This window comes from Equus caballus, chromosome 8 (genome assembly GCF_041296265.1).
Source record: "Equus caballus isolate H_3958 breed thoroughbred chromosome 8, TB-T2T, whole genome shotgun sequence".
Lineage (NCBI taxonomy): Eukaryota > Metazoa > Chordata > Mammalia > Perissodactyla > Equidae > Equus > Equus caballus.
The window spans coordinates 18,224,448-18,248,659 of NC_091691.1; the positions used below are offsets into that span (position 1 = coordinate 18,224,448).

At 49.3% G+C, this 24,212-nt stretch overlaps 1 protein-coding gene across 5 annotated transcripts in view; it reads left to right on the plus strand.

Annotated features, from left to right (window-relative positions):
- KSR2 (kinase suppressor of ras 2) overlaps nt 1-24,212 on the plus strand; it is a 387,277-nt gene that overhangs the window by 311,382 nt on the left and 51,683 nt on the right. For all 5 annotated transcript variants that reach the window (XM_070275419.1, XM_070275417.1, XM_070275418.1 and 2 more), the window contains exons 10-14: nt 9,709-9,877; nt 17,420-17,461; nt 18,111-18,183; nt 21,232-21,280; nt 23,031-23,398. In XM_070275419.1, coding sequence (XP_070131520.1) covers nt 9,709-9,877; nt 17,420-17,461; nt 18,111-18,183; nt 21,232-21,280; nt 23,031-23,398 — 701 coding nt within the window. The remainder of the gene's footprint in view (nt 1-9,708; nt 9,878-17,419; nt 17,462-18,110; nt 18,184-21,231; nt 21,281-23,030; nt 23,399-24,212) is intronic.

Genomic DNA, 24,212 nt, shown 5'->3' on the forward strand with positions numbered 1-24,212 from the left:
CCCAATTCATTCTCCACACAGCAGCCAGAGGGATTCTCAACGAATGTAATTTAAATCGCGTCCCCCTCTGCTTAAATACCATCCAGTGCCTTTCTATTGCCTTTAGAAGACAAACCCCTTGCTGCAGCCCGCATAATTTGGTCCCTCCCTCCCTCCCTGACCTCTCTTCACATGCCTCCCGACGAAAGCCCATATGTTCTTTCTCTCTCATGCTTCCCCCACCGTTTTTACTACTACATCTCAGTCATTCACCATCTGGCTCCTTGTGGCAGCAGCTCGGCAGTTGAGAGCTTGGCCTCTCAAGTCAGGCAAACCTGGCAGCCAGCCTTGGCTTCCTTCCTTTCCTAGTGTGAGAGTCTGGGCAAGTGACTTAATCTCTCTGAGCCTCGATTTTCCTGTATGTGAAATGGGTGTGTTCCAGTTAGCCACTGCTGCACAAACCAGCCGCTCAAACTTCGTGGTGCCCAACCATCACCCTTGAATTATCTCCTGGCGTCTGTGGGTCAGGAATTAGGAAGGGGTACAGTGGGGATGGGTTGTGTCTGCTCCGTGATATCCAGGGATTCAACTGGGAAAACTCACACAGCTGGGGGTGGAATCTTCTAGAACAAGGAATAGCAAACTATGGCTTAAGGCCAAATTCAGTCCACCACCTGTTTTTATGAATAAAATTATATTGGAACAAGCCACGTGCATGTTGTCTGCGGCTGCTTTCATGCTACAGCAGCATAGTTGAGTAGTTATAACAGCGACCACTTGGCTCACAAAGCCTAAAATATTTACTGTCTAGCCATTTCAAGAAAAGTTTGCCAACTCCTGATCTGGTGGCTCCTTCACTCACAGGTCTGGTGCCTGGGCTGGGACGCGTCAAAGGCTGGGCGAGCAGACTCAGTGGGAATGTCGACATGTGGACTTGCCCTGTGGCTTGGGCTTCCTCACAATATGGCTGCTTCAGTGTAGCTGGGCTTCGTACATGGCAGCTCAGGGCTTGAAGAGCAACTGTCTTAGCAAACAAAGTGGAAGCTGCGTGTTTTATAACATTAGGTTGCAAACGCCCATCCATTGTCTTGGCTTGTCGCTAGCCAAGCATTGGCAGTGTCAGTCTCCTATACTCTACTGATGGAAGCAGTCATGAGCCTACTCGGATTCAAGAGGAGGAGGTGTGGACCCCACCTATCAATGTGAAGAGTGTGAGGAATTTGTGGCCATGTTTTAAAATATCCATGGTGGGTAATAAGAGCACCACCTCAGAGCTGTGGTGATGAAATAACCAACACGAAAGCACTTAAGGTAGTTCCTGGCACATGGTAAGTGTCCAGGAAACTCTAGCTGCTATTATCAGCTTAAATCTTGGGTTTCCAATCAAAATGTCAGGCTGGGTCCAGTTTTCCTTTGTTATTTGCAAAAGATATAGGTGTCTAGGAGAGGGGATCCCCGCCTCTGGGGGGGACTTGGGGAGCTTGAAGGGTGAGGCTCCTGGGAAGTAACCGTGCATACCTATAATCCATCCCTCCCTTTGTGACGTCCTGAGGGGCGAGTTGCTCAGAGCCATCTCGAGATCTTTACAGGCACAACGAGCCTCTTGGTGTCAGATGGGACAGGAACACGGGTCAGATCGATCAGTGACTGTGACATTGTTCTGCTTGTCTAGCAGCAGGAGAATTTGATAAGAGAAATAAATTAACCTCTGTTTAGAAAGTGGCTGTGACATGAAGGTGGACAGGATCTAACACAGAGCTGGGTTATTTTTTCCCCTTTCTCTTCTCACTGGCTTCACACAGATTCTTTTTGTCAGGCAATGATGTGGTTAGTGCAATAGATTTCAGAGCCAATTTGGTCTGAAGATTTCCTTTTCATTGCTCTCTGTCTCCTCTCCTCTCTAGCTCAGTCAGTGCAGGTTCACAGAAGCCCAGCTTTTCCACCCAGCAGAACGGTTAGGGTGTGCCTTTTGGAGTCAGAGGCCTGGGCTTGACACTCAGTTCCTTCACTTGCCATGTGACCAGAGCAAGATCTCTCTGCCTTGCTTTCCCCTCTGTAAAATGGGCAGTCTAATAGTAGATGCTATTGGGCTTGTGGAGAGGATTAGATACAGTGATACAGGTAAAGGATTTAGTGTATCATTGGTACTCAGGGCATCAAATAGCTTGATGAAGAAGGCAGAGAATGAGGAGGAGGACGAGGAACAAAAGGAGGAGTAGGAGGAAGAAAGAGGATGGAGGAGGAGGTAGAGGAGGGGAAAGAGGAAGAGAGAGGAAGAGAAAGAGGAATAGGAGGAAGAAAGAGGAAAGGGAAGAAAGAAGAAGAAGAAAGAGGAGCTGGAGGAGGAGGGGGAGGTGGAAGAGATGGAGGAGGAGGGGGAGGTGGAGGAGGAGGGGGAGGTGGAGGAGGATGAAGCAGCAGCAGGGGCAGCAGCATCTGCCAGCTCCTCAGGGGACCAGTCTGCAAGCCCTGTGCTTCCACATCAAGGCATCAAAAGTCCCATTGGCAATGGTCTCCGAGGCTGGAGGTCTGCCTGCTGCAGTGAAGCTGTTTGAAGTGGCTGCGTGCTGGCTTGCTCTTTCCAGTTGGTTGCAAGGAACAGAGACCCATTAGGCTAGCTCAGCAAAAGGAGTTATCTGTTGAAAGGATGGCCGTGGGGCAATAAGAGAAAGGGAAATCACAGTTTAGGAGCTGGGCCTCAGGAAACTAGACATGGAGGACAGTCTTACTCTCAGGCCAGCTCCTTGGACCCACAGCGAGACGGTGGATCATTGTTCTGGTCCTCCATCAGGCCTGTGACTCAGCCATTCTTTCTGGGTCTGCGCTGTTACCGTTGACTGGATCGTCATCCTCGACTCTCATCTGTTCTCCACATCGCAGCGTCTGCCGCCGTGAAGTTCCTACTCCTCATAACCTCTCCGTCATTTGTTTTCTGGCCCGTTGTGGTTTCCCTGTTCCCTTTGAGCTTCATCTCCTCTCTGCCTTCCCTCCTGATGCTTCGCTGTTCTTCCTCTTGGCCCAGCTCATCTTTTCGTTCCATATCGTAGGTCACTGACCAGCTGCCATTATGCCCTGACCTATGGTCCTGTGTTGGGAATGGGCTATGGAGGTCACCAGACAAGTATGGCTGTTTACGACTGTCTCTTCACCAAAGTCTATGGGGTTGGAGGGTGGGGACAGTTTCCTTAGGAAAAGTCCATGGGAGAGGCAGTTACTGTCACCACCACATCCAAATCCATGCACCAGTGGGGGAAGGGGCACCCTGGGAGAAGGGGGCCCTGGGGGGTGAACATACTTCTGTTTGTTTCCTGGAGTTGGACGTGAGTTTCTTGTTCCTTGGCACAACCTTGTGTTTCTGCTTCTGGCCTGGGAGTTGGGACCTGGGCCACTCACTCTCTGTATGGCTCCAGCAAGTCAGTCCCCCTCTCTGAGTCTCAGCGTCCCCGAGAATGAAGGAGTGGACTGGATGGTCTCCGAAGGATGCTCCCACATCTGAGCTGCACTCAGAAAGAGGGATTATGCCTTTGGCCCTTCCCTGCATATTCTGGTTGAGTTTGAGTTTCCCTCTGATGGAACGCAACCTCCAGCTGCCGGTCCCATTGGGACTCAGATCTGGGTCTGATCTGAAGAAGGAGTTCCCCCTCCTACTGTAGCAACTCTGCCGGGAAACCGGGCACCACATACAGCTCTCTCTTGATGGTTCCGTTTATTCACATGAGCCCTGACCTACAGAGATGAGAAAGACCTAATTCCTGCCCTCAAGGAGGTAAAGAGATCCCTTCCTCCACAGCGACAATTCCTCCTTCCCTCCCACCCTGCATCTCTCCTTCCTCCTCTCCTTCTTTGCCATTTATTCATTCATTCACATAACATTTATCAGCCGCCTCTTATGTTTTCGTTTCTGTGCTAAGTTCTGCAGATTCCAAGATGAATAAGACACAGTCTAGTAGGAGGAGATAGACTTTCTTCCTCCCTCCCTCTCTCCTTATCTCCATTCCTCCAACCCTCCCTTCCTTCATTTCTTTCTTGCTTTTTCCCTTCACCTAGCACACATTTATTGGGGGACCACACTGTGCCTGGCACATTGCTGAGAATAGAGAGCTCTTAGCCTGGAGGACGAGACAGACAAGTAAGCAGAGAAGTGACAATGGAGAAGCAGCAACTGAAGCCGAGGCAGGGTGCAAGGCCAGCACCAGGAGTGAACGATGCACTTTACCCGGTGGCATAGGAGGTCAGGGGAACCTCTCAGAGGAGAGATCTGAGCTGGGTTTAGAAGAAAGAACAGGCATCTTCTAGGCAGGCTAGGACAGGGCTGGACAGATTTCCAAGCAGAAATAACAGCATGTCCCAAGCCTTAAAGATATGACGTGGCCTGGTTTGTGTTGGGAACTGCGGGCCATTTGATGTTACTAAGGCAGACGTTGTAGGGGTGGGGGTGGGGTGAGAGAGGAGTGGCTGATGTAAGCCCAGGTCTAGCCTGAATGTGGACTTCATGGACCAATGTTTTCTTTTAAACATGCACCATCATTTAAGCACGGTCCATGTGCCAGTTCCTTCCCGTGGGACAATAGTTTTTAGCACAAGCCTTTATAGTTTAACTGAGATAATGACCATCTTTTTACAGAGCGTCTAAGGAAACTTCTTGAAACTTGCCAGTCTGTGAGTAGAAGTTCAAAGAGGAGAGTCTTGGGGGGCTGGCCCCGTGGCCGAGTGGTTAAGTTCGCGCCTCCGCTGCAGGCGGCCCAGTGTTTCGTTAGTTCGAATCCTGGACGCGGACATGGCACTGCTCATCAGACCACGCTGAGGCAGCGTCCCACATACCACAACTAGAAGAACCCACAATGAAGAATACACAACTATGTACCGGGGGGCTTTGGGGAGAAAAAGGAAAAAATAAAATCTTAAAAAAAAAAAAAACAAAACAAAGAGGAGAGTCTTGGTAGGGTGGATACATTCCTGACTTTCATTTCCCTTATCCCTCAAATGATGTAATCAGTCCCTAACTTCTACTTTAAAAACCTCATCTGGCCTATTGGGCTGAGTGAGACTTCTCTTCATGTCACAGCCCAACCACATAAATCTCAGCCCCACGTGTCACTGACGTTCCTTACACTAACGTGTCCTCTGCCATGGAAATGTAATTACCATTAGATAAATCAGGGTAAAGTGAGAAGACTGGCTTCTCGATGCCTTTCTACTAAAATCGGGTCAAATTACCTCCAAGGTGGTCTTGGCTGGCGGGTGGCTGGAATGAACTGGATCGTGACCTTGGCTGGAATAATAGGGCTATGTCCAAATGCTCAGGTCTCCCCTGCCTTTCACTGGACTCAACCTTATTTCTCCTGCACTGGGTCAGAGATCGTATTGGTGGGACCCATTATTCCAGGAAAAATGTCATAGCCTGAGAATGCCAATTGTCCAAGGAGTGGGTGTACTTTTCTCTCTCTAACAATTACAATGAAGTCTCCCCATTTCTCAGAGTCCCAGTTTCTCCCTCTGGAGAGAACACCCATCTTGCAGGTTTGCCATCAGGATTAAATAAACTAACAAATTAAAGACTTCCGCTTCCAGGAAGATGGAGTGGGTTACTGTTCTCTATTCCTCTCGCCTAAGTACAGCTAAAAACCCCGGACATTATATATGAAACAAACCGAGGAAGACTGAAAGATGGCAAGAAGAAGGCAGACTAGCTGGGGATCTCAGGACCCGAGGAATGGTGATGAGTTCCCTGAGATTCTTTTGGCCTCGTATATCCCAGATGTGAAGCTGATGAACCTGGCAACCTGGAAGTGCCAAGGGGTGAAGACAAAAAGAACCCCAACAAAAGCCTGCTCTCTCTAGACAAAGACCAGGAAAGGGACAGCTTGGCAAGAAAACTTTTACACGATAACCACGCTACCACAGCCAAAGTCCACAGAAAAATCTGTTGCCCTACCTCTACCCTCACCAACAAAGGCCAAGCGGAGAGTCTCGACTTCCACCCTCACCAAACTGTCACCTGGCACCCCAATCCCCCTGCCAGTGTGGTCTCAGAAAGTCTGAGTGGGGAGAAGGGACTTTCCTCCCCATTGGTGGTAATGAGACCCCTTCACCCAGCAATAATGCACCTGAGGAGGTAGAGTCGGTGATGGCCTCCTGCAGTCATCCGTCATTAGCGAGGCCACCCCCCATTCCTTGCTGTCAATGGAATTACATGGAGAGTAGGAATGAGGAACTTTACTTTTCCCAAAAAGAGTGGTATCCATGGAGACCGATGGGGGAGATGGGATTCCCACCCCCACCTGGTAATAATAAGGTACCCCTCCTGCCTTCAGTTGCCAGGAACGGCACAGTGGGGAACCTAGACTTCCACCCCTACCTGCCATAACAAGGCAGGTCCCCCTGCTTCGCTGCTAGAGCAGTGTCACAGGAGGCCAGCTAAAGCAGGAGGTTTAAATAAGATTCAGATTCTCACAACATAATGCCCAAGTGTCCAGGCTTCAGTTAAAAATCACTCATCATGCCAAGAGCCAAGAAGATCTCAAACTGAATGAAAAAAGACAACCAATAGGTGCCAGCAATGAGACAAGTGAGATTTTAGAATTATCTGACAAAGAGTTTTAAAGCTGTCATCATAAAAATACTTCAGCAGGCAATTATGAGCATTCTTGAAACAAATGAAAAGATAGGAAATCCCTGCAAAGACATAGAAAGTTTCAGCAAATAAACAGAAGATACAAAGAAGAATCATGTTGCAATTTTAGAACGTATCATTAGAAAATACAGTAATTGAAATTTAAAACTCACTGGGGAAACTCAATGACAGAATGGAGGGGCAGAGGAAAGAACGTGTGAACTTGAAGACAGAACAGGAGAAACTACACAGTCTGGATAACAGAAAGAAAATGGACTGAAAAAAATGAATAAAGCCTCAGGGACCCTTGAGACTATAATAACAGAGGTAGCATTGGTGTCATCAGAGTCCTAGAAGGAGAGGAGAAAGAGGGCAGGGCTGAAAAAGTTCTCAGAGAAATAATGGTCAGAAACTTCCCAAAGTGGGCAAAAGACATAAGCTTCTGTTTCTATTTTTCTGATTAGGAAACTAATACACATACCATATTCATGGATCGGAAGACTCATAGTTAAGATTAGCAGTTCTCCTCAAAATTGATATACAGGTTTAACACAGTTCCTATTGAAATCCCAGCAAGATTTTTTTTTGTAGATAAAGACAAGATTATTCTAAAAGTTATATGAAAAGGCAAAGGAGTTAAAATAGCTAAAAAACAATTTTAAAAAAGAATAAAGTAGGAGTAACCAGTCTACCCGATTTCAAGACTTTATATAGTTATAGTAATCAAGACTGAAGAGGATATACAGATGGCGAGGAAGTACAGGAAAAGATGCTCAGTATCCTGAGCCATTAGGAAAATGCAAATTAAAACTACAGTGAGAATCACTACACTCCTATCAGAATGGCTAAAATAAAAAATAGTTTCAACACCAAACACTGGTGAGGATGCGGAGAAAATCCATCCCTCATACATCGCTGGTGTAAAATGGTACAGTCACTCTAAAGAGCAGTTTTGGCTTTTTCTTTAAAAACTAAACATGCCATTATCGTATTATCCAGAAATTGCACTCCTTGGCATTCATTCTAGAGAAATAAAAATGTATGTCCACACAAAACCTATGCATGATTGTTTATAGCAGCTTTGTCCACAGTGGCCACAGAGGGGAAACCACCTAGCTGTCCTTCAGGGGTGAATGGTTAAACAAACTGTGGTACGTCCATATCATGGAAGGCTATGCAGCAATAAAAAGGAAAAAAGTATTGATGCATGCAACAATTTGGATGACTCTGCAGAGAATTATTCTAAGTAAAAAAAAAAAAAAATCTGAGAAGGTTATATACTGTATGATTCCATTTAAATAACATTCGTGAAATGACAAAATCGTGGCAATGGAGAATAGGTTAGTGGTGCCAGGGGTTAAAGCTGAGAGGGAGGGGTGGTGAGGAGAGACAGGGTCTCTATTATTTCTTACAACTGCACATGATCTGCAGTTATCTCAAATGAAAGGTTTAATTGTAAAATAAATACTGTCATCAACATGATAGCTATCATTTGTTGATGACAAAGTGCCTCAGCCTGATGCTAGGCAGGTAGATATACACATAAGCTTATTTAAACTTCATAACAGACCCACAAGGTGGGCCCATGTGAAGGGTAAGGAGAGACTGAAATTCACAGAGACGCGGAGGCAGGATGACCGAGTGGAAGTGGAGTGGACTCAGGAAGGGTGACATGCACCGCACGGGCCGAGCACCCATTGGGCATCCAGAGGGAGGCGTCCATTTCTCCTCCCAGCTTGCCCTCCTATGCTCGTTGGTGCTTGCTATGCCGAATCTAGGATTTGGCAGGTAACCACACTTGTTGACAAATAACCAGGCCACACAAGGCCATCCTCAGGCACCTGGAGCCAATCCAAGTGATGGACCTCTGAGTGACACAGGGACCAAGTGACCACTGTCCTGTGAGTGAACAGATTAAGATGTCCCTGAGAACTCTTAGCTCTGCTGGCTTTGAGAGGCAGGAATCCCTTTTCTACGATGTTGAGATTTCCTAGTATTATTCCCGTTTTACCATGGGCAACGTTGAGGAGTGGAGAGGTTAAGAGTTTTGTCCAGGATGCGTGGGGAAGAGGCGGCTGTGGGATTTGAATCCGAGTTTGCCTGACTCGGGATTCTGCTTGTAGTAGTTTCCTGGGGCTTCTGTAACAAAGTACCACAAACTGAGTAGCTAAAACAACAGGCATTTCTTTTCTCACCATTCTGGAAGCTGGAAATCTGAAATCAAGGCGTCGGCTGGGTTGGTCCCTTCTGGAGGCTCCGAGGGAGCATCCATTCCATGCCTCTCTCCTTACCTCTGGTGCTCCAGCAATCCTTGGCTTGTGGACACATCAGACCATTCTGTTCCTCCATCCTCACACAAGCTTCCCCTCTGTGTGTGTCTCTCCTTTTCTGTTTCTTATCAGGTCACTTGACACTGGATTTAGGGCCGACCCTGATCCAGGATGATCTCATCTCCAGATCCTTACCTTAAGTACATCCACAAAGATGTTTTTCCTAATAAGGTCACATTCTGAGGTTCCGGTGGACATGTCTTTTGGGAGACAGTATTCAACCACTTCACTGCCCCGACCTTGTCCCCCTCAGGGCCATTCTGAGGGTGCGCACATGGATTCTGTCTTCATCTTTGCTTTAGAGCAGGTCCAGGGGCAAAGAGAGGCAGGGCTGGTTCCAACAGAGATGCGAGGGAAGATGCTGGGGGCCCGCTCTCATGCTCTCTCTCGAGCTGTCAGGCTGTTGATTCTTTAATAAACACCCAGGAGGAGAGGTGTTAGGATGGAAAGAGCACTCTGGGCACCTCGGCGTGGGACTTTCCCAATCAAAGAGGCGCAGAGAGCATGGCTGACACCTATGTGGCTTTCATTACGTGGTGACCTTTCACTCTGGGGTCCAGACAGTGGACGGGAATTTGACTCCAGAAACTGTTCCTTCCATAGCTGGATGCAACCCACGGGGGATGACAAAGCAGGTGGCACTTTGGACGCATCTGGTGGTGGAGGAAAGGGCGAGAGGAGCTGAGCATGCTGGGGTGGGGGGCTCTCTTCCTGCTCAGCTCACTCTCACTGCTGTGTCTCTGCTTCCCGCCTGTCCCCTCACCCTGCCCTGTTTCCTTTCTGCAGGACCACATCCCTGTCCCTTACCAGCCAGATTCTAGCAGCAACCCCTCGTCCACGACATCCTCCACGCCCTCCTCACCAGCACCCCCTCTCCCACCCAGCGCCACGCCGCCTTCGCCCTTACACCCGTCCCCACAGTGCACAAGGCAGCAGAAGAACTTCAGCCTGCCAGGTACCTCCGTGCTTGGGGAGACGCAGTGGGTACGGCGTTGGAGGGGTGGATGTTAGGGAGGGGGTCGGTGGCTTTGTGGCAGAGCCCTGTCCGGGCCAGTGTGTGCCTAAAGGCAGTGGGTCGGAGGCATGTGATGGAGTCATACCACGTGCAGGGCAGTTGCCATGGCTACCTTATTTGATCTTCAGCCACGAGGTAAGTGTTAGCTCCATTTTACAGATGAGGAAACTGAGGCTCAGAGAGAGAAAGGGACTCTTAGAGACACTGCCTTTGGGTAAGCAGCACCCGGTGTCCCCACCTCAGTCTAGGTCCCGGGAGGAGCCATCTGCTCTGGAGCTGGCAGTTGTCTCATGGGCTAAATTGGTTGAAATTGGCAGCAGAATCCTGTGCCGAGGATCTCGGGGACCACACGCCTGAGCAGGGCTGCATTCTGAGCCTCCCTCCAGACATCAGGATAGGGCTCCGAATGGGCAGGCTCGAGTCCTGGATTCAATATCCAGCTCTGGCATGTTCTGCCGGGTGACCTCTGACTTCAATTTTCTCACCTCTGAAAGGATATAGGCGGATGAGAGGACCCCAGAAGGTTCTTCAAGCTCGCCAAGTCTAGGGCACTCAGCTGCTGACCTGAGAGTCTGTGCTGGGCTGTGAGAGGGTGGAGAAGTCACTCACAAAGCTTTTTGGCTTCTTGGCCTCCTTTGTTATTAGACTTAAGAGATCTTTCCTCTGTTCTCCGGTGGGCCAGACCTCAGAGTCTTCCCACTCCTTCTGGGATCTGGCCCAGCCCACTTCCTGTTCCAGGGCTGCAAGCATGTTTCCTGCTTAGCCATGTTGGCAGCACCACAAGAAGGAGCTGGTGGAATGAGGCCTGGCTTGGCCTGTTGGAACCACAGTCTAGATCTGTGGTGTCCAATATGGTACCCACTAGCCACACGTGGCTATTGAGAACTTGAAACGTGGCTAGTGGCTGCCATATTGGACAGCACGAGTATGGAACATTTCCCACCGTGCAGCAAGTTCCACTCAACAGTGCTGGTCTGGGGGCCGAATTTCTCCTGAGCTAGCCAACTTCGTGCAGGGGGACAAAATCCCAGGTCCTCGGGCACAGGTCATACCCCTGAGCCTAATCAGCCATGAGTGACTGTCTGGGAGATGAATAGAGGTCCAGTCCTACACCAGGGCAACATCTAGATCCAACCAGCCGTTTAAGGACAAGCTGATCATGTCACCTGCCCACAGGTTTTGATCTGGGCTGTGTCCGTAGTGATAGGGCGCATCTTAAAGTCTACATCATCGGGATTTTTTGTTAAGTTCAAGACTGAGGCAGCCTTGTATCAGCCTGGTGTGAGGGCCACTCACCTGGCAGCCACCAAGGACCATAATGTGAGTCACCAGCTAGAATCATCTCAGTAAGAGTCAATTAGGCAGGTTGCCTGGCATTCCGCAGACTGAGGGCTCCACGGCCACCTCCAGCGTGGTCCGTTTCCTCTTCTCTGGAAGGGGGTGAATGGAAAAAGGACCCTTGGTGCCCCATGACCTTCCAAAGTTGGGGGAAGTGGGCCTGGGCGCTTTCCTAACACTGCCCTGCCCCTCTGAGACTCTCACGTCAGGGCTTCCGTTTCCCAGAGAGTGTTTGTTGTTTGTTTGTGGGTTAGGGGCTGGGAAGAAACCCGCTTAAGAGGGAACCATGCGACAAAGCACCACAGCTCTGCGTCCCTAAAAGGCTCTGCGGGCATCTTTAGACAAGAGCCCCGACTCACCTGGGGAGGTCAGTGTGTCCCTTAGGCTCCTTTGTTCCTTCAGTCAGAGTCCCCAGGAGTGGTCCTCACCATCTCGCTGGGCTAGTCTGCCAGCGGATCTGAGCCTACTCCATGGTATGTCATGACACCGTCCTGGCCCTCTTTTTGGGAGAGGGCTAAGGGGTCCTTTGGGGGACGGCGCTTTAGAACAGCAAGAAGAGTGTGAGCTCTGGAGCCAGGTGCTTGGGTTCCAGTCCCTGCTCCACTACCTAATACCTGCCTGATGTTGAGCTAATAACTTACCTCTCTGCCTCCGCTCCCTCCTCCGTAAAATGGGTATTGTAATAGTACCTACTTTGTAGAATCATTGAAGGACCAAACATCATCATACATGTCCAGAGCTTGGCAGCGTGCCTTTCTCATTGCAGATCTGCAGAAATGCAAGCTGTTTTCATTATTATTACATAAATCCAAGAATAGCAATTTACCTTGGCTCCCATTTTGGCCTTTCTCATCATCACTGCTAATTAATACGGGCTTGACTAGGATTGTGGAAATAAAAATGAAATCCCCGCGTGTGCTGGTGTTGGCCTGTGAATTGCATTGAACCTTTGGGGAAGGTAATTTGGCATTGTCTGCTAAAGTTTAAAATGTACACTCCTTGGACCAGCAACATCACTTCTAAGAATTTATATATCGAAGTGCTTGCACCAGGGACCTGTGTGTGAGGATTTCATGGCAACAGTGAAGAATTTGGGCTCAACCTCGATGGCCATCACGAGGGCAATGGTTCAATACACTGTAATATATCTGTGTAACCAAATCCTCAGCCGCCCTGAAAAAGAATGGAGCAGCTCTCTCTAAATATTCCGACATGGAAAGGTATCTATAATATCTTTTAAGTGGAAAATAAGTGATTTGCAAAGCAATTGGTATAACATCCTATTTGTTGTAAAATAATTATATATATTTGTATATTATGTTTATATGTGTGTGTATATATATTTGTATATGCACAAAAAAGTCTGCAAGAACTTCATGGCTGCTGTTTCTAAGAAGAGGAATTTTATTTTATGCACTTCTAGAATGTGTATAATAACGAGGAGCATGCACCTGTTTTATAATTGAATAATAATAAAATGCAATGTTGAAATGGAAAAAAAAAAAAATAGGGCCTTCCAGAAGGGCAGCCAGCTCTCCCCTCTGTCTTAGGCAGTATTAGCAAAATTCCCCCAGGGTGACAAGTACCTGTCCTGTTCACGCAAGGCCCTAGTCACCTGTCACGCTCTTGACTGCGAGCCTCTGTTGATGGGGAATGGAGCCTCTGGCTATGGTTCCCTGCCAGATGTTGAGTTTTCTGAAGACTATTCAAGCTAAGCCTAGGCATAACAATGTCTCTGGCATTGATTGAACTAGAACATTCTTGTGCAAAAGGGGCTGTGGAGTTAACAGGCATCTGGCTCGCTTGTTAACCTCCGGACATGTGAAGGGAGAGTTTTTAGTTAGCAAACCAAGTGTAGCCGTCCCAGGCTCAGCGTGTTTGTGACTGTGCTCTTCCAGTCGGGTTCACCTCCTTGTTCTCCTCCATTCCCTTCTGAATCCTGGTGCGTGTCGCACATGGCGAGTGCAGGATGGAGTCAAGGGTGCTGCCTGGACCAGCTGAACTGGGTTTGGATCCCAGCTTTGCCCCTTTCTACCTCTGTGGCCTTGCGTTCAGCACTGACTCTGTTTAGGTCTCAGTTTCTCACCTGTAAAATGGGGCGAACAATGCAGGTTTATGGGACATTTGCTGTGGCGAGATCCATGACGGGGCATTTTAAGGGATTGTCGGGTAGGTTTCTGAGACTGGAGTGTTCAAATACCTTCTTTCTTTGGAGCCACCTAGTGCCATCTTGAAACACACATACTCACGCGTGCACTCACATGTGCACACACGCACACACATACACACACTGCAGGAAATGGCAAATTCTAATGGCTCAAAGGGAGGAAAAAGGAGGCAGGCTCTGCCTTTGGTGGCGATTGTGGGATTCTGAGCTCTCACTTGGGCTGGGCCATTGGGCTCATGGGAGTGTTTGCTCCCTTTCAGAACCTCCCACCTGCCATCACTCTGCCCCAGTTTATGCTCTACAGAGCTCCTCATTCATTGCCATGGTCTTGTTCCTTTATTCACTTGTTTAGCATCCATCTCCTCCATCAGAATGTCTGCTTCATTCACCACCCTACACCCACAACCCAACGCATTGCCTCCTGCTGAAGGCACTAATTAAATGTTTGTTGACTGAATGAATGAGGGAACGAATGACTTGAAATTCATGCACTGCCCAGGGCTGCAGTTTTTTCTCTTTTGAACTGTCTTCTGGCCCTCTGGCTGCTTTCTTCCATTCATTTCCTGAACAGATATTTATTGAGCCAGGAACTCTGTGAGGCTCTAGGTATGGAGTGCTGCACAACCAGACGTACTCCTGTGTGATTTTGCTGTTGCTGCTGCTGCTTGTAAGCCACATGCTTAGTGGCTTAAAGCAGCACAAATTTATTATTGTATACTTATGGAAGTCACAAGTCCAAAATCCATTTCCCAGGGCTAAAAGTCAAGATGGCAGCAGGGCTGATTTTCCTGGAGGTTCTAGAGAAAAATCCATATCCTTGCCTTTTCCCAGCTTCTAGTGGCTGCCCACACTCCTTGGCTTGTGGCCCTGCGTCGCTCCAACCTCTGCTTCCATTATCGCATCTCCTTCTCTGACTCTCTCTGACCCTGACCCTCTTGCCACCCTCTTATAAGGACCCTTGTGATTATATTTAGGGCCCACCCAGAGAATCCAGGATAATCTCCCCATCTCAAGATCCTTAACTCAGTCACTCCTGCAGGGTCCCCTTTGCCATGCCAGGTAATGTATTCACAGTGTCCAGAAATTAGGACGTGGACACCTTGGGGTGGGGGCATTCTTCTGCCTGCCACAGTCTGTTTTCTCATACAGTTTATGGCTTATTGGGAGAGACAAGTGTTAACCAAGCAAACATACTCATGAAAATAGAATTCTAAATTGTGATAAGTGCTAGGAAGGGAGAGAAGATGCTGTGTGCCAGTTCAAGAGGAGAACAAGTTTAGGCTGAAGGGTCAGAGGCAGCTGAGTTCCAGAGATGGAGGAGAGCTGTCCAGGCAGAGAGGGGAGCACGTGCAAAGGCCCTGCCACAGGAAAGAGCTGGAAAAATGTCCCAGGGGCCCGAGTCTCATAAATGAGGGAACGTGGCCCCAAGTGAGACTCAGAGCTGCAGGGGTGAGGCCTGGCGGGCCTCGTAGGGAACGGCAGGAATTTTGACTTTATGTAAGACACGTGGGATGCAGTGGAAAGGCTTAGGCAGAGGATGACTTGATCCTGTTCCTTCCCTCTAGGAGACCACTCAGGCTGCTCTTAGGAACCTTAGGGAAGGAGTGGGGGCTCCGGGGCGAAGTGCTTTCAAAGTGGCCCGCTGGTCTCTCTGACCTCCGGTCACCTGAAGCCTCCCAGATCCCGGGTCCTCTTCCATGCCATAAAACAGGACCACTTGGCTCTCCGGAGCAGGCCGCTCGGGTTCGTCGGCTGCCCCTTCTCGCTGGGGTCCTTTGTCAGCAAGAAGAACAGGGCTCACTCATGCCTTCCGCCTCTTCTGGCCTCCCTCTCCCTTCAGTCATCAGGAACCAGCTGTCCCCCGGCATGCAGAGGGGTCGAGGAGGGGGTTGGCTCTGTGCGTGGAGGCGCTTGTTGGGTGTCCCATTGCCTGACACCTGTCCCTTCTCAGAGCATGCTTGCTGTCCATTGCCCAGCCCCTCCTCTTTAAAAGAACCTAACTGCCAGCTAACCTTTTCTGCAGACACTGAATCCCCCGTCCCAGTTGGGGCGAAGAGATCAGCTAAGCCTCTTGAGAAGCTTGGGTAGTTTTTCTTTTTTAATTTTAGCCCCTTGTTGACTAACAAGACGTCTGCACGCAATGAAAAAACCCAGGTTGCGTAACAGAAGAAAGGTCCTTGAAATCAGGGGGTTGCTTTTCTTTTAAAGCTTTGCTCCGTGACCTTCAATGAGTGGCTTCCCATCCTGGGCACCTCATGTTCTAGCATCAAAAATGCATCCCTTTGGATTCCAACTGTCTAGGGTACTTGGGGATTGTAGCACTAAAAGACAGTTGATTAATTGAACAAACATGAGTTGCGTAGCTGCTGGTGCAAGGTACCAGCCCAGGTCCTCGGGGTCCCGAGATACCAGGACTCGCTCTGTATCCTGGGAGAGTTTATAAATCAATTGCATCCTCAGGGACAGCTAATGACTTCACTGTTGAACCTACCCAATTGTCTCTTAATTATAAATCATTCTTGTCTGTTAGTTGAGAGAACTTAGAAAGATAGTGGCTGGTTTGTTGCACCTAATACTTATTCTGTGCCTACCATACGCTTTTATCTCATGCAATGATGAGCTCAGTCCTACGCGGGAGCGACTATTCTTATCCCCATTTTACACATGTGGAAACTGAGCCTTGGAGGGAGTTACTCAAGCTTTTACAAGCAGCCAAAAGAAGAGGTAGAATTCGTCTCTACAGGATCAGCTTCTAGACCCCAGCTCAGAACCCACCGTGCTAATTCTTGCCGAGCCAACTCCCAGTTGTAGCTTGTCCTTGAATATAATAAGATAGTTTCTGGAAATATATTCACCAGCGCACACTCATATCTGACTCCATCCCTGCTCACTTCCTTTCCTTGGGGCTGGAAAGCTCCATGTGACCTGTCCCCTCCCCTGACACCCCTGCTACCCTCCTACTCCAGGCCTTCCATCTCACTGGCGTAAGTGGTAACATTAGAAATCTTGAAGATGTTTGGAACAACTGGCCCCTGGTAAGAGGACTGGAAGTAAAATGAAATAGGGGCACCAGCAGTGAAGTTGAGGAAATTACTTTTGTATCATTTTTTCCCTAAATTTAGAAATTAATTCATGCTTGTGGAGGCAGAATAATGGTCCCCCAAAGATGACCAGATTCTAATCCCGGGATCTATGAATGTTACTTTATATGGTAAAAAGGAACTTTGCAACTGTTACTAAGGGAAGGATCTTGAGGCGGAAAGATTACATTCAGAGTCCGCCCAGAGACTCCAGGGTAATCACCAGGATCCTTATAAGAGGGAGGCAGGAAGGTCGAAGACAGGAGAAGGCGATTTCAGGATGGAAGCAGAGGGTGACGTGGTGGGGCTAGGGGCCAAGAAATGCAGGCAGGCTCCAGAAAGAACCAGCCCTGCCGACACCTCGATTTTAGCCCCTTAGGACTCATTTCAGACTGCTGACCTCCAGACTATAAGAGAATAAATTTGGGTTGTTTTCAGTCACCAAGTTGGTGGTCATTTGTTAGAACAGCAACAAGAAAACTAATGCAATGCTCAATGTAGAGAATTTGGAAAACACAGGAAACTCATAAAGGGTTTTTTTTTTTAAAGCCACTGTAATCACTCTGCCTACAGGCGAAAAAATAATATTTTAGATGATGACTTTGCGGACTTTTTCTGTGTGTGTGCTCTCATGCGTTTAACAAGACTGCGATTGTGCTCAGGATGACGCTCCGAGCTGGGGTGCCCTGTTTTCAGGGAGCATCGAATGGGAGGGTTGGCTTGGATTTTAGAGCTCTGGTTTCTTTACACATGGTCTCAGTCCTTTGGAATTCAGGGTGTCTGCAGAAGTCTGGAAACCCTTGAGGCTGGGCGCCTGGTGGCTGTGGGAGGCCAATTTGGTACCCGAAGGGACAGCTCTGGGGTGGCGCTCACTCTGGTGCTTGCTTCCTTCCTCAGCATCCCACTACTACAAATACAAGCAGCAATTCGTCTTCCCAGGTGAGTCTCGTGTGAGCCCAGCCCCTTCTGAGCACGCCCGCTGAGGAGCGGGAGTTGCTGGAATGGATGGAGGCGCCCGTTGTTGGGGGGCAAGCTCAAAGAGAGAGGGGGAAGGAATCACCAGACCCCAGGATACTGGCTGGACATGGGAGTGGAGAAGGAAGGGGTGGGAGTCCCAGGGGCACAGTGGCACTAACGAGGCCCCAAGGCACAGGAGAAAGACCTGAGAGGGTTACCTACTATGGACAGATGGGCAAGGTGGGGAGGAGTCCAGGGCCATGTGGCAAGGGAGAGCTGGTCAGAGGGCTTGAGTTGAGCACTGGGAGACGTGAAACCAAGTGGCTTCAGCATCCAAAGGGAAGTCAGGAGTGAGGAAGATTCAGAGATGGCCAGTGGATGCCTCAGGCCAGAGGCTCAGGGGTTCTAGCAGCCCCCTAGGCAACAATGGGGAATTTTGTTCAGGATGTCCTCTAGAACACTGGTGCATCTAAGTAAATGGTCTAGGAAGGGAGAGAAAGGATTGGCCAGCCCCAGGGGCCCATGATCTGGGGAGAAGTTACTGGCTGCCAGCGTCTCCCAGGAAGCAGACTTTTGGGGGTGGTTGTGGACTCCACAGTGGGTTTCTGACTGTCTAATCTCTGGCTCTCAGATGTGGTGCCGGTGCCAGAGACGCCGACCCGGGCACCCCAGGTCATCCTGCATCCGGTGACCTCGAATCCAATGTAAGTGAGACAGAGATCTCTTTCCCCTGCCCTGGGCTCCGGTCTCCTCAGGATCCCTGTCTTCTTTCGTCCTCTTCCTGGAACTGATAGGGTGGGAGGCAGGGGGAGAAGTACAGGGGGACAGAGAGACATAGGGAAGGGCTCAGGCAGAGAGAGGGAGCGTGACAGCCCAGGCGAGAGAGACAATGCTGGCCCGCATGAGTCAGCTCTGCCTTGTGTCCCTGACCCTGCCTGTCAAGTGTGATTTCCAGAGACCAGACCATTTCCTTAGGACCGCCAGATTCTCCTATGATGAGAAAGACAACCTACCCCAGGCAACAGCTAGGGCTCAATGAAAGGGCAATTCTTCTGCGTCATGGTCCCCGGTTTAAAAAGTGTAATTTAGGTTTGTACCAGGGATCAACAAATTACAGCCTATGGGACAAATCCAACTTGCCGCATGTTTTTATAAATAAAGTTTTATTGGAACACAGCCATGCCCATTTGTTTACAATGCACTGTCTACGGCGGCTTTTGAACTACAGCAGGAGAGCTGAGTAGTTGCAACAGACCGTATGGCCTGCAAAGTCTAAAATATTTACTCTCTGGCCGTTTGCAGAACAACTTTGCTGGCCTCTGGTTTATACTGTTATAAAAATAATATAAGATAGTTTTGGAAAATTTGGACTAATTCTGTAAAAAAAAAAAAGACAGGAAAAATAATCGCTTATAATCCTACTGCTCTTAGAAATTTGATGTGTGTTCTTTCTATTCATGTTTTACATACTTGTGGTGCATGATACCTGCAATTTCCGTCCTTTTTTATCCCTTAATGCTGTTACATCGCATTTTTCATATTACTCCAGACTCTTCCTACGCATTGTTTTTAATGGCTGTAAAATACCATATTGACGTAGAATAATTTCCTTGATCATTTCCTCTTGCTGGATCTTACAACTTCCCATATTTCACGGTTATAAGCAGTGCTGCAGCGAACATCTTTGTGTGGCGTCTTTAGCATCTTTAAGATACAGACCTCTTTCCAGGTGGTCTATTGCTTGTGCGGCAGAAGTGAAATCACCTTCCTTAACTTTTCCTTGGTTGTGACCAAAGTCTGGGACACCCTAGGGACCTAATTGCAATTTGGCTGGTTTCCCAACTCACATTTTCGCCTCCTTGGTTTTTCTTCTGGCTCCCCTCGCTGCTCCGTCCTTTCTGGTGGTGTTATGGACTTTGTTAAAGACCCAAATGATGTATCTCCGAAATCAAAGGAGCAGCAATTTGCCGGGGGATATTGTGCTCACATCTAGCTCCGGATCATTTCTCTGCTGCACGTAAACTAATTCCACAATTTGTGCAAGACGAACTCCAGGTTATTAACGGACAGCCAGGGGGTGCCAGGGACAAGCAGAGTCAATAACTGCCCACGATCTGCTTAAATGTGCCTGGAGTGATGGGAACTAACTTAAGTGCAGAAGAGAAGTCATGGAATGGCCCGGCTGCAGTAACCACGCCTCATGCCAGCAGAGGAGGGCTGCCTGTTTTCTTGGGTGTGAGGAGGGGCTCCAGCTGCGTTGTTCCCCCCAAATCTCCCCCAGGGCGGCAAGCTCCCAGCATATCAGTTGTCACAGTGCCGTTCCATCCCGCCTTCCCAGGCTGTGCTATAAATAATTGGTTCATACAATGGCTGAATGTTCATACATCATACAGATGCCACTTTGTGAGGACCCTTCTTTCGGTTCTCACAGCCTTTCAGACTCTCTCTCACCAGGAGCCCCTCCATCAAGTGGATTGACTCTGTCTGCAGGGTCAACAGCTTCCTGGGGTCTGAGGGTGAGGATAGGGGAGGCCCCCAAAATGAGGGGGCAGGTAGAGGGAATCTGCTAAGCTTCCACTGGGGACGTAGGAAGGGCACATGGTATCCGTGTGATTCCTTCCTGCTCCCAGTTCCAGCTCTTCTGTGCCTTCGGCAGCCCAGCTACTATAAACACATACACATCCTCTACTCTAAAAACACACCCCAAAACACTGCAAACACACACTGTGCCCCAAATCCCCATCACATACCATGCGCTCAGACACTCCCCTCACACCCTAATACATACTCAGTTATACCATCAACATACAGCCTGCCTCGTGTGTACATGCAACTCACGTGCACACAGAACAGAGCACAGAGCATATCCCATAATACCCACCCAGTACTCTATATATACTTAGTACTCACACAAACACATTGTGCCCCCCAGCGCCCACTCCCAGTATGTTCATATATCTAGAACGCACCTGCAGCTCACGAGCTTCTGCATGCATCCCACACACACACGCACGCACACACGTGTCTTCCAGCCTTGTGTCCTCCTCCTCACTCTCCTTCCACACACCCCGATCCAACAAGATGGGCGCAATCGGTCCATCTCAAACACTGAACTTTCAAATACATCCAGCAATCCTCTCCCTTGAGAATTTCCATTTATTCAGTCCGTACCTAACTTTCGGCCCTTGTCACTTTTAGCCTTTCTGCACAACATCTATGCACTTGCTTTAGTCCCTTCAGTAGTAATGTAATATTCCTCAAAGTCAGGAGCCAGGCCAGTTTCAACTCTCCATCCCTCTAAGGGCCTGGCGCTGTTCCTGGCACATAATTCTACTTGAAGGAATGAATGAGCAAACAAATGGATGCTAAGATCCTTCTAGAAGTTTCCGAATCTCAGCGTACTTTAGAGATCTGATTAATTCTTTCCTGGTGAGGACCTAGAGCTCTGAGGATTCTTCCACTTGTGGCATTTAGGCCAATTTACAAGGAAGCTGCTAGATTAGTGGAAACCAAAGCAATAAAGAAAAATGAGCCCTGAGCAGCCCAGAAAATCTATTTAAAACAACGTCCTTGCACACTGCTTCTTTCTGGCAAGGCTATGGATTATTTCAGATGCAAGCATTGAAGGGAAATTCAAGAGAAGGGCTTGATGGTTAGGATTTCTCATTTTGGAACTTTTCATACATGGGTAAACTTGATACATGGACCTACCTTTTCACCTGAGGGTCACATTTATTTTTCTTTCTTTAAAGCTTGGAAGGAAATCCATTACTTCAAATTGAAGTGGAGCCAACCTCGGAGGTGAGAACTAGAGAGCAATGAAGCAGCTTTTTCCGGGGGCTGCCCAGAGCTTGGCACAGCCCACTGAGGTCAGGAGCCAGGGTGTCCGGAGGCTGGGGGCCCATGGTGGGGGGCAGGTGGCTCTGCTTGATGGATGTTCTAACTCCAGGACGACGAGCAAGCGGTGGCCCCTCCGGGCACTGAGCCTAATGGGCCGTTCTGGTGTGCATCACGGAAAAGCACGTTGTGTGGAAGTTGGCAAGTGATTTGCATTCTGAGTTGAAAAACCAGCTCAAGGCTGGGTGAATACCAAGGGGATGTGCCCCACTGCCTTCACAAGAATACGTGGGAGGCGGGGCGGGCCTCAGGGACCCTGGGCTTGGCGGGGTATCGAGAATGTTCTGGGGCTCTTCCCAACTGCCAGAGCCACTGGAGGAGAAAACGATGCGTCCTGGGGGAGAACCATGGAGTCTCAACCCCTGGGCTCTGCCGGTATGTCCCCAACTGAAAGGAATAGAGTCAGAGTTTCCAGAGAAAATTATGTCCTTTTCTGGAACTGTTGTGGCAGTTGAAAACTGAGCCTGAGAGAAGCAGATGTTTCCTGTGTCCCTTCTCCTGAGTGTGCCAGTGGAGACAGCCTGCTCAGGTTTGGGGCCAGGAGCACCTGCACCCAGCCAAGGGGCCACCTCCTCAGGCTGTCTCATCAGGCCTCAAGCCCTTGGGGATCCCCATGGGCTCAGGCACCTGCTGTTCCCACACTCCAGCAAAAGAGCCAAGGGACAGGGCACCATAGTGGGAATGTGGGTCCGTAGACCTTGAGTGTTTAGCTATTGGCATGGTCACGCCTAAGTGTACCGGAGTCATATGGGCATGCAGGACAAAATGCAGGCTCCTGGCCCTGGCCTGCTGGTGTTCTGATTCAGTCCATCTGGGTGGGGCCCCGGATCTACTGAAGTTTCTACCGCATTTTCTCGGGCATCCCAGTGCATGTTTCATACCTGTGGTCAGATCTGTGCAAAGAACTTAACAGGCCTTCATCTCACTGAAAACCTCACACCACCCCCAGGAGCAGATTTGATGAGCCCCACTCTGTGATGAGGAGAGGAAGGCTCAGAGATGGCAAGTGACCTGCCCAAGGTCACACAGAGGCCAGATTCCAGCTCATTTGGTCTGCCCGTAAACCCATTCTGTCAGCCTCTCACTCTCCTGTCTCTGCCCTCCCGGCTGCACAGGAACCTGGGCCTCTGGCCTGTGCAGAGTCGTTCTGACCTCTCCCAGTTTCTGACTCATCAATTCCAAATTCCCTGGGGGAAGCAGAGACACACCAAATTGACGGTTGTCACCTGTTACATGCAGACACATGATGTACCTGTATTTTAGCCTGGCTTTGTGACCTGGAGCTTCCCAGGGTGACCAACCCTCTCTGTTTGCCGGGACTGAGGGGTTTCCAAGGTGTGGGACTTCTGGTGCCAAAACCAGGGAAGTCCCAGGAAACTGGAATGGGTGGTCCCCCTTGCATTTCTCCTCTCTGAGCCTCAGTTTCCCCCTTAGCACAAGAGAGTCAGATTACCACCATCTCCCTTTCAGCTCCTTCACTGTAAACAATTCTAGACCCAAGCTACCTGGGAAAATAGAGAGAGATGTGCGCACCAGCCCAAAACGCACATAGACATGTGTCCAGACCTGCACATGCACAAAGGGACCCAGCACGACTTCGTGGGACGGTGGGGCGGGGGCAACAGCTCTGACCTCTCTCCCCCTCCGGCCACAGAATGAAGAGGGCCACGACGAGGCCGAGGAGTCGGAGGATGACTTCGAGGAGATGAACCTGTCCCTCCTCTCGGCCCGGAGCTTCCCGCGCAAGGCCAGCCAGACGAGCATCTTCCTTCAGGAGTGGGACATCCCTTTTGAGCAGCTGGAGATCGGCGAGCTCATCGGGAAAGGCCGCTTCGGGCAGGTGTACCACGGCCGCTGGCACGGCGAGGTGGCCATCCGGCTGATCGACATCGAGAGGGATAACGAGGAACAGCTAAAGGCCTTCAAGCGGGAGGTGATGGCCTACAGGCAGACGCGGCATGAGAACGTGGTGCTCTTCATGGGCGCCTGCATGAGCCCGCCCCACCTGGCCATCATCACCAGGTCAGTCCCACCTGGGCTCCGCACCGGTGCATTCATTCCCGAAGCTCTGCTTCCCGCGGGGTTGAGAAACGGGGGTTCTGGGTAGTTCAACATTCTGGTGGATAGAACACCTGTAGCTCTACCATTCACAGCTTATCTGGGTTTTAAGATTTGAGATTCCAGAAAATACTTTTAATGCTAAAACTCTCTGGCAGGGCAGTGCCATGGAGAGAGCATGCACGGGGAGTCAGACAAGTAGGTTCTAGATGCCCCTGTTCTCCAAGTATTGGTGAAACAACATCTCCGAGACCCACCCTCTCCGCATGTAAATTGAGTGAATTAGGCTAAATCAGGGGTCGTTAGACTTTTTTTGCAAAGGGCCCAATAGTAAATATTTTCAGGCCATACAGTTGCATTAGCAACTACTCAACTCTGCCGCTGTGGTGCGGACGCAGGCCCAGACAAGATGTAAATGGATGTACGTGACTGTGTTCCAATAAAACTTTATTTACAAAACCAGGCAAAGGGCCGGATTTGGCCCTTGCACTCTAGTTTGCCGACCCCTGGACTAAGATCCTGATGAGTGTTACACTAACTTTCCTTAAAGTAGGAGAGCACATTTGTGGGCTTCACCATTGTGGTTTTAAATATCTAGGATCTGCGGTCCATAGCTGCCCAGAAGGAGCAGTTAATAGAGAACTGACGTTAAGATAATGTCAGATGCTTGCAACTTTGTTGGACTTGCTCTCTCTAACTTTACCCAGTGATGTGAGGCGTTGAAAAAAAAAATAGCTTTGTTTTCAGCTGAACAGTTGTGAAACAATTCTTTGTGTGT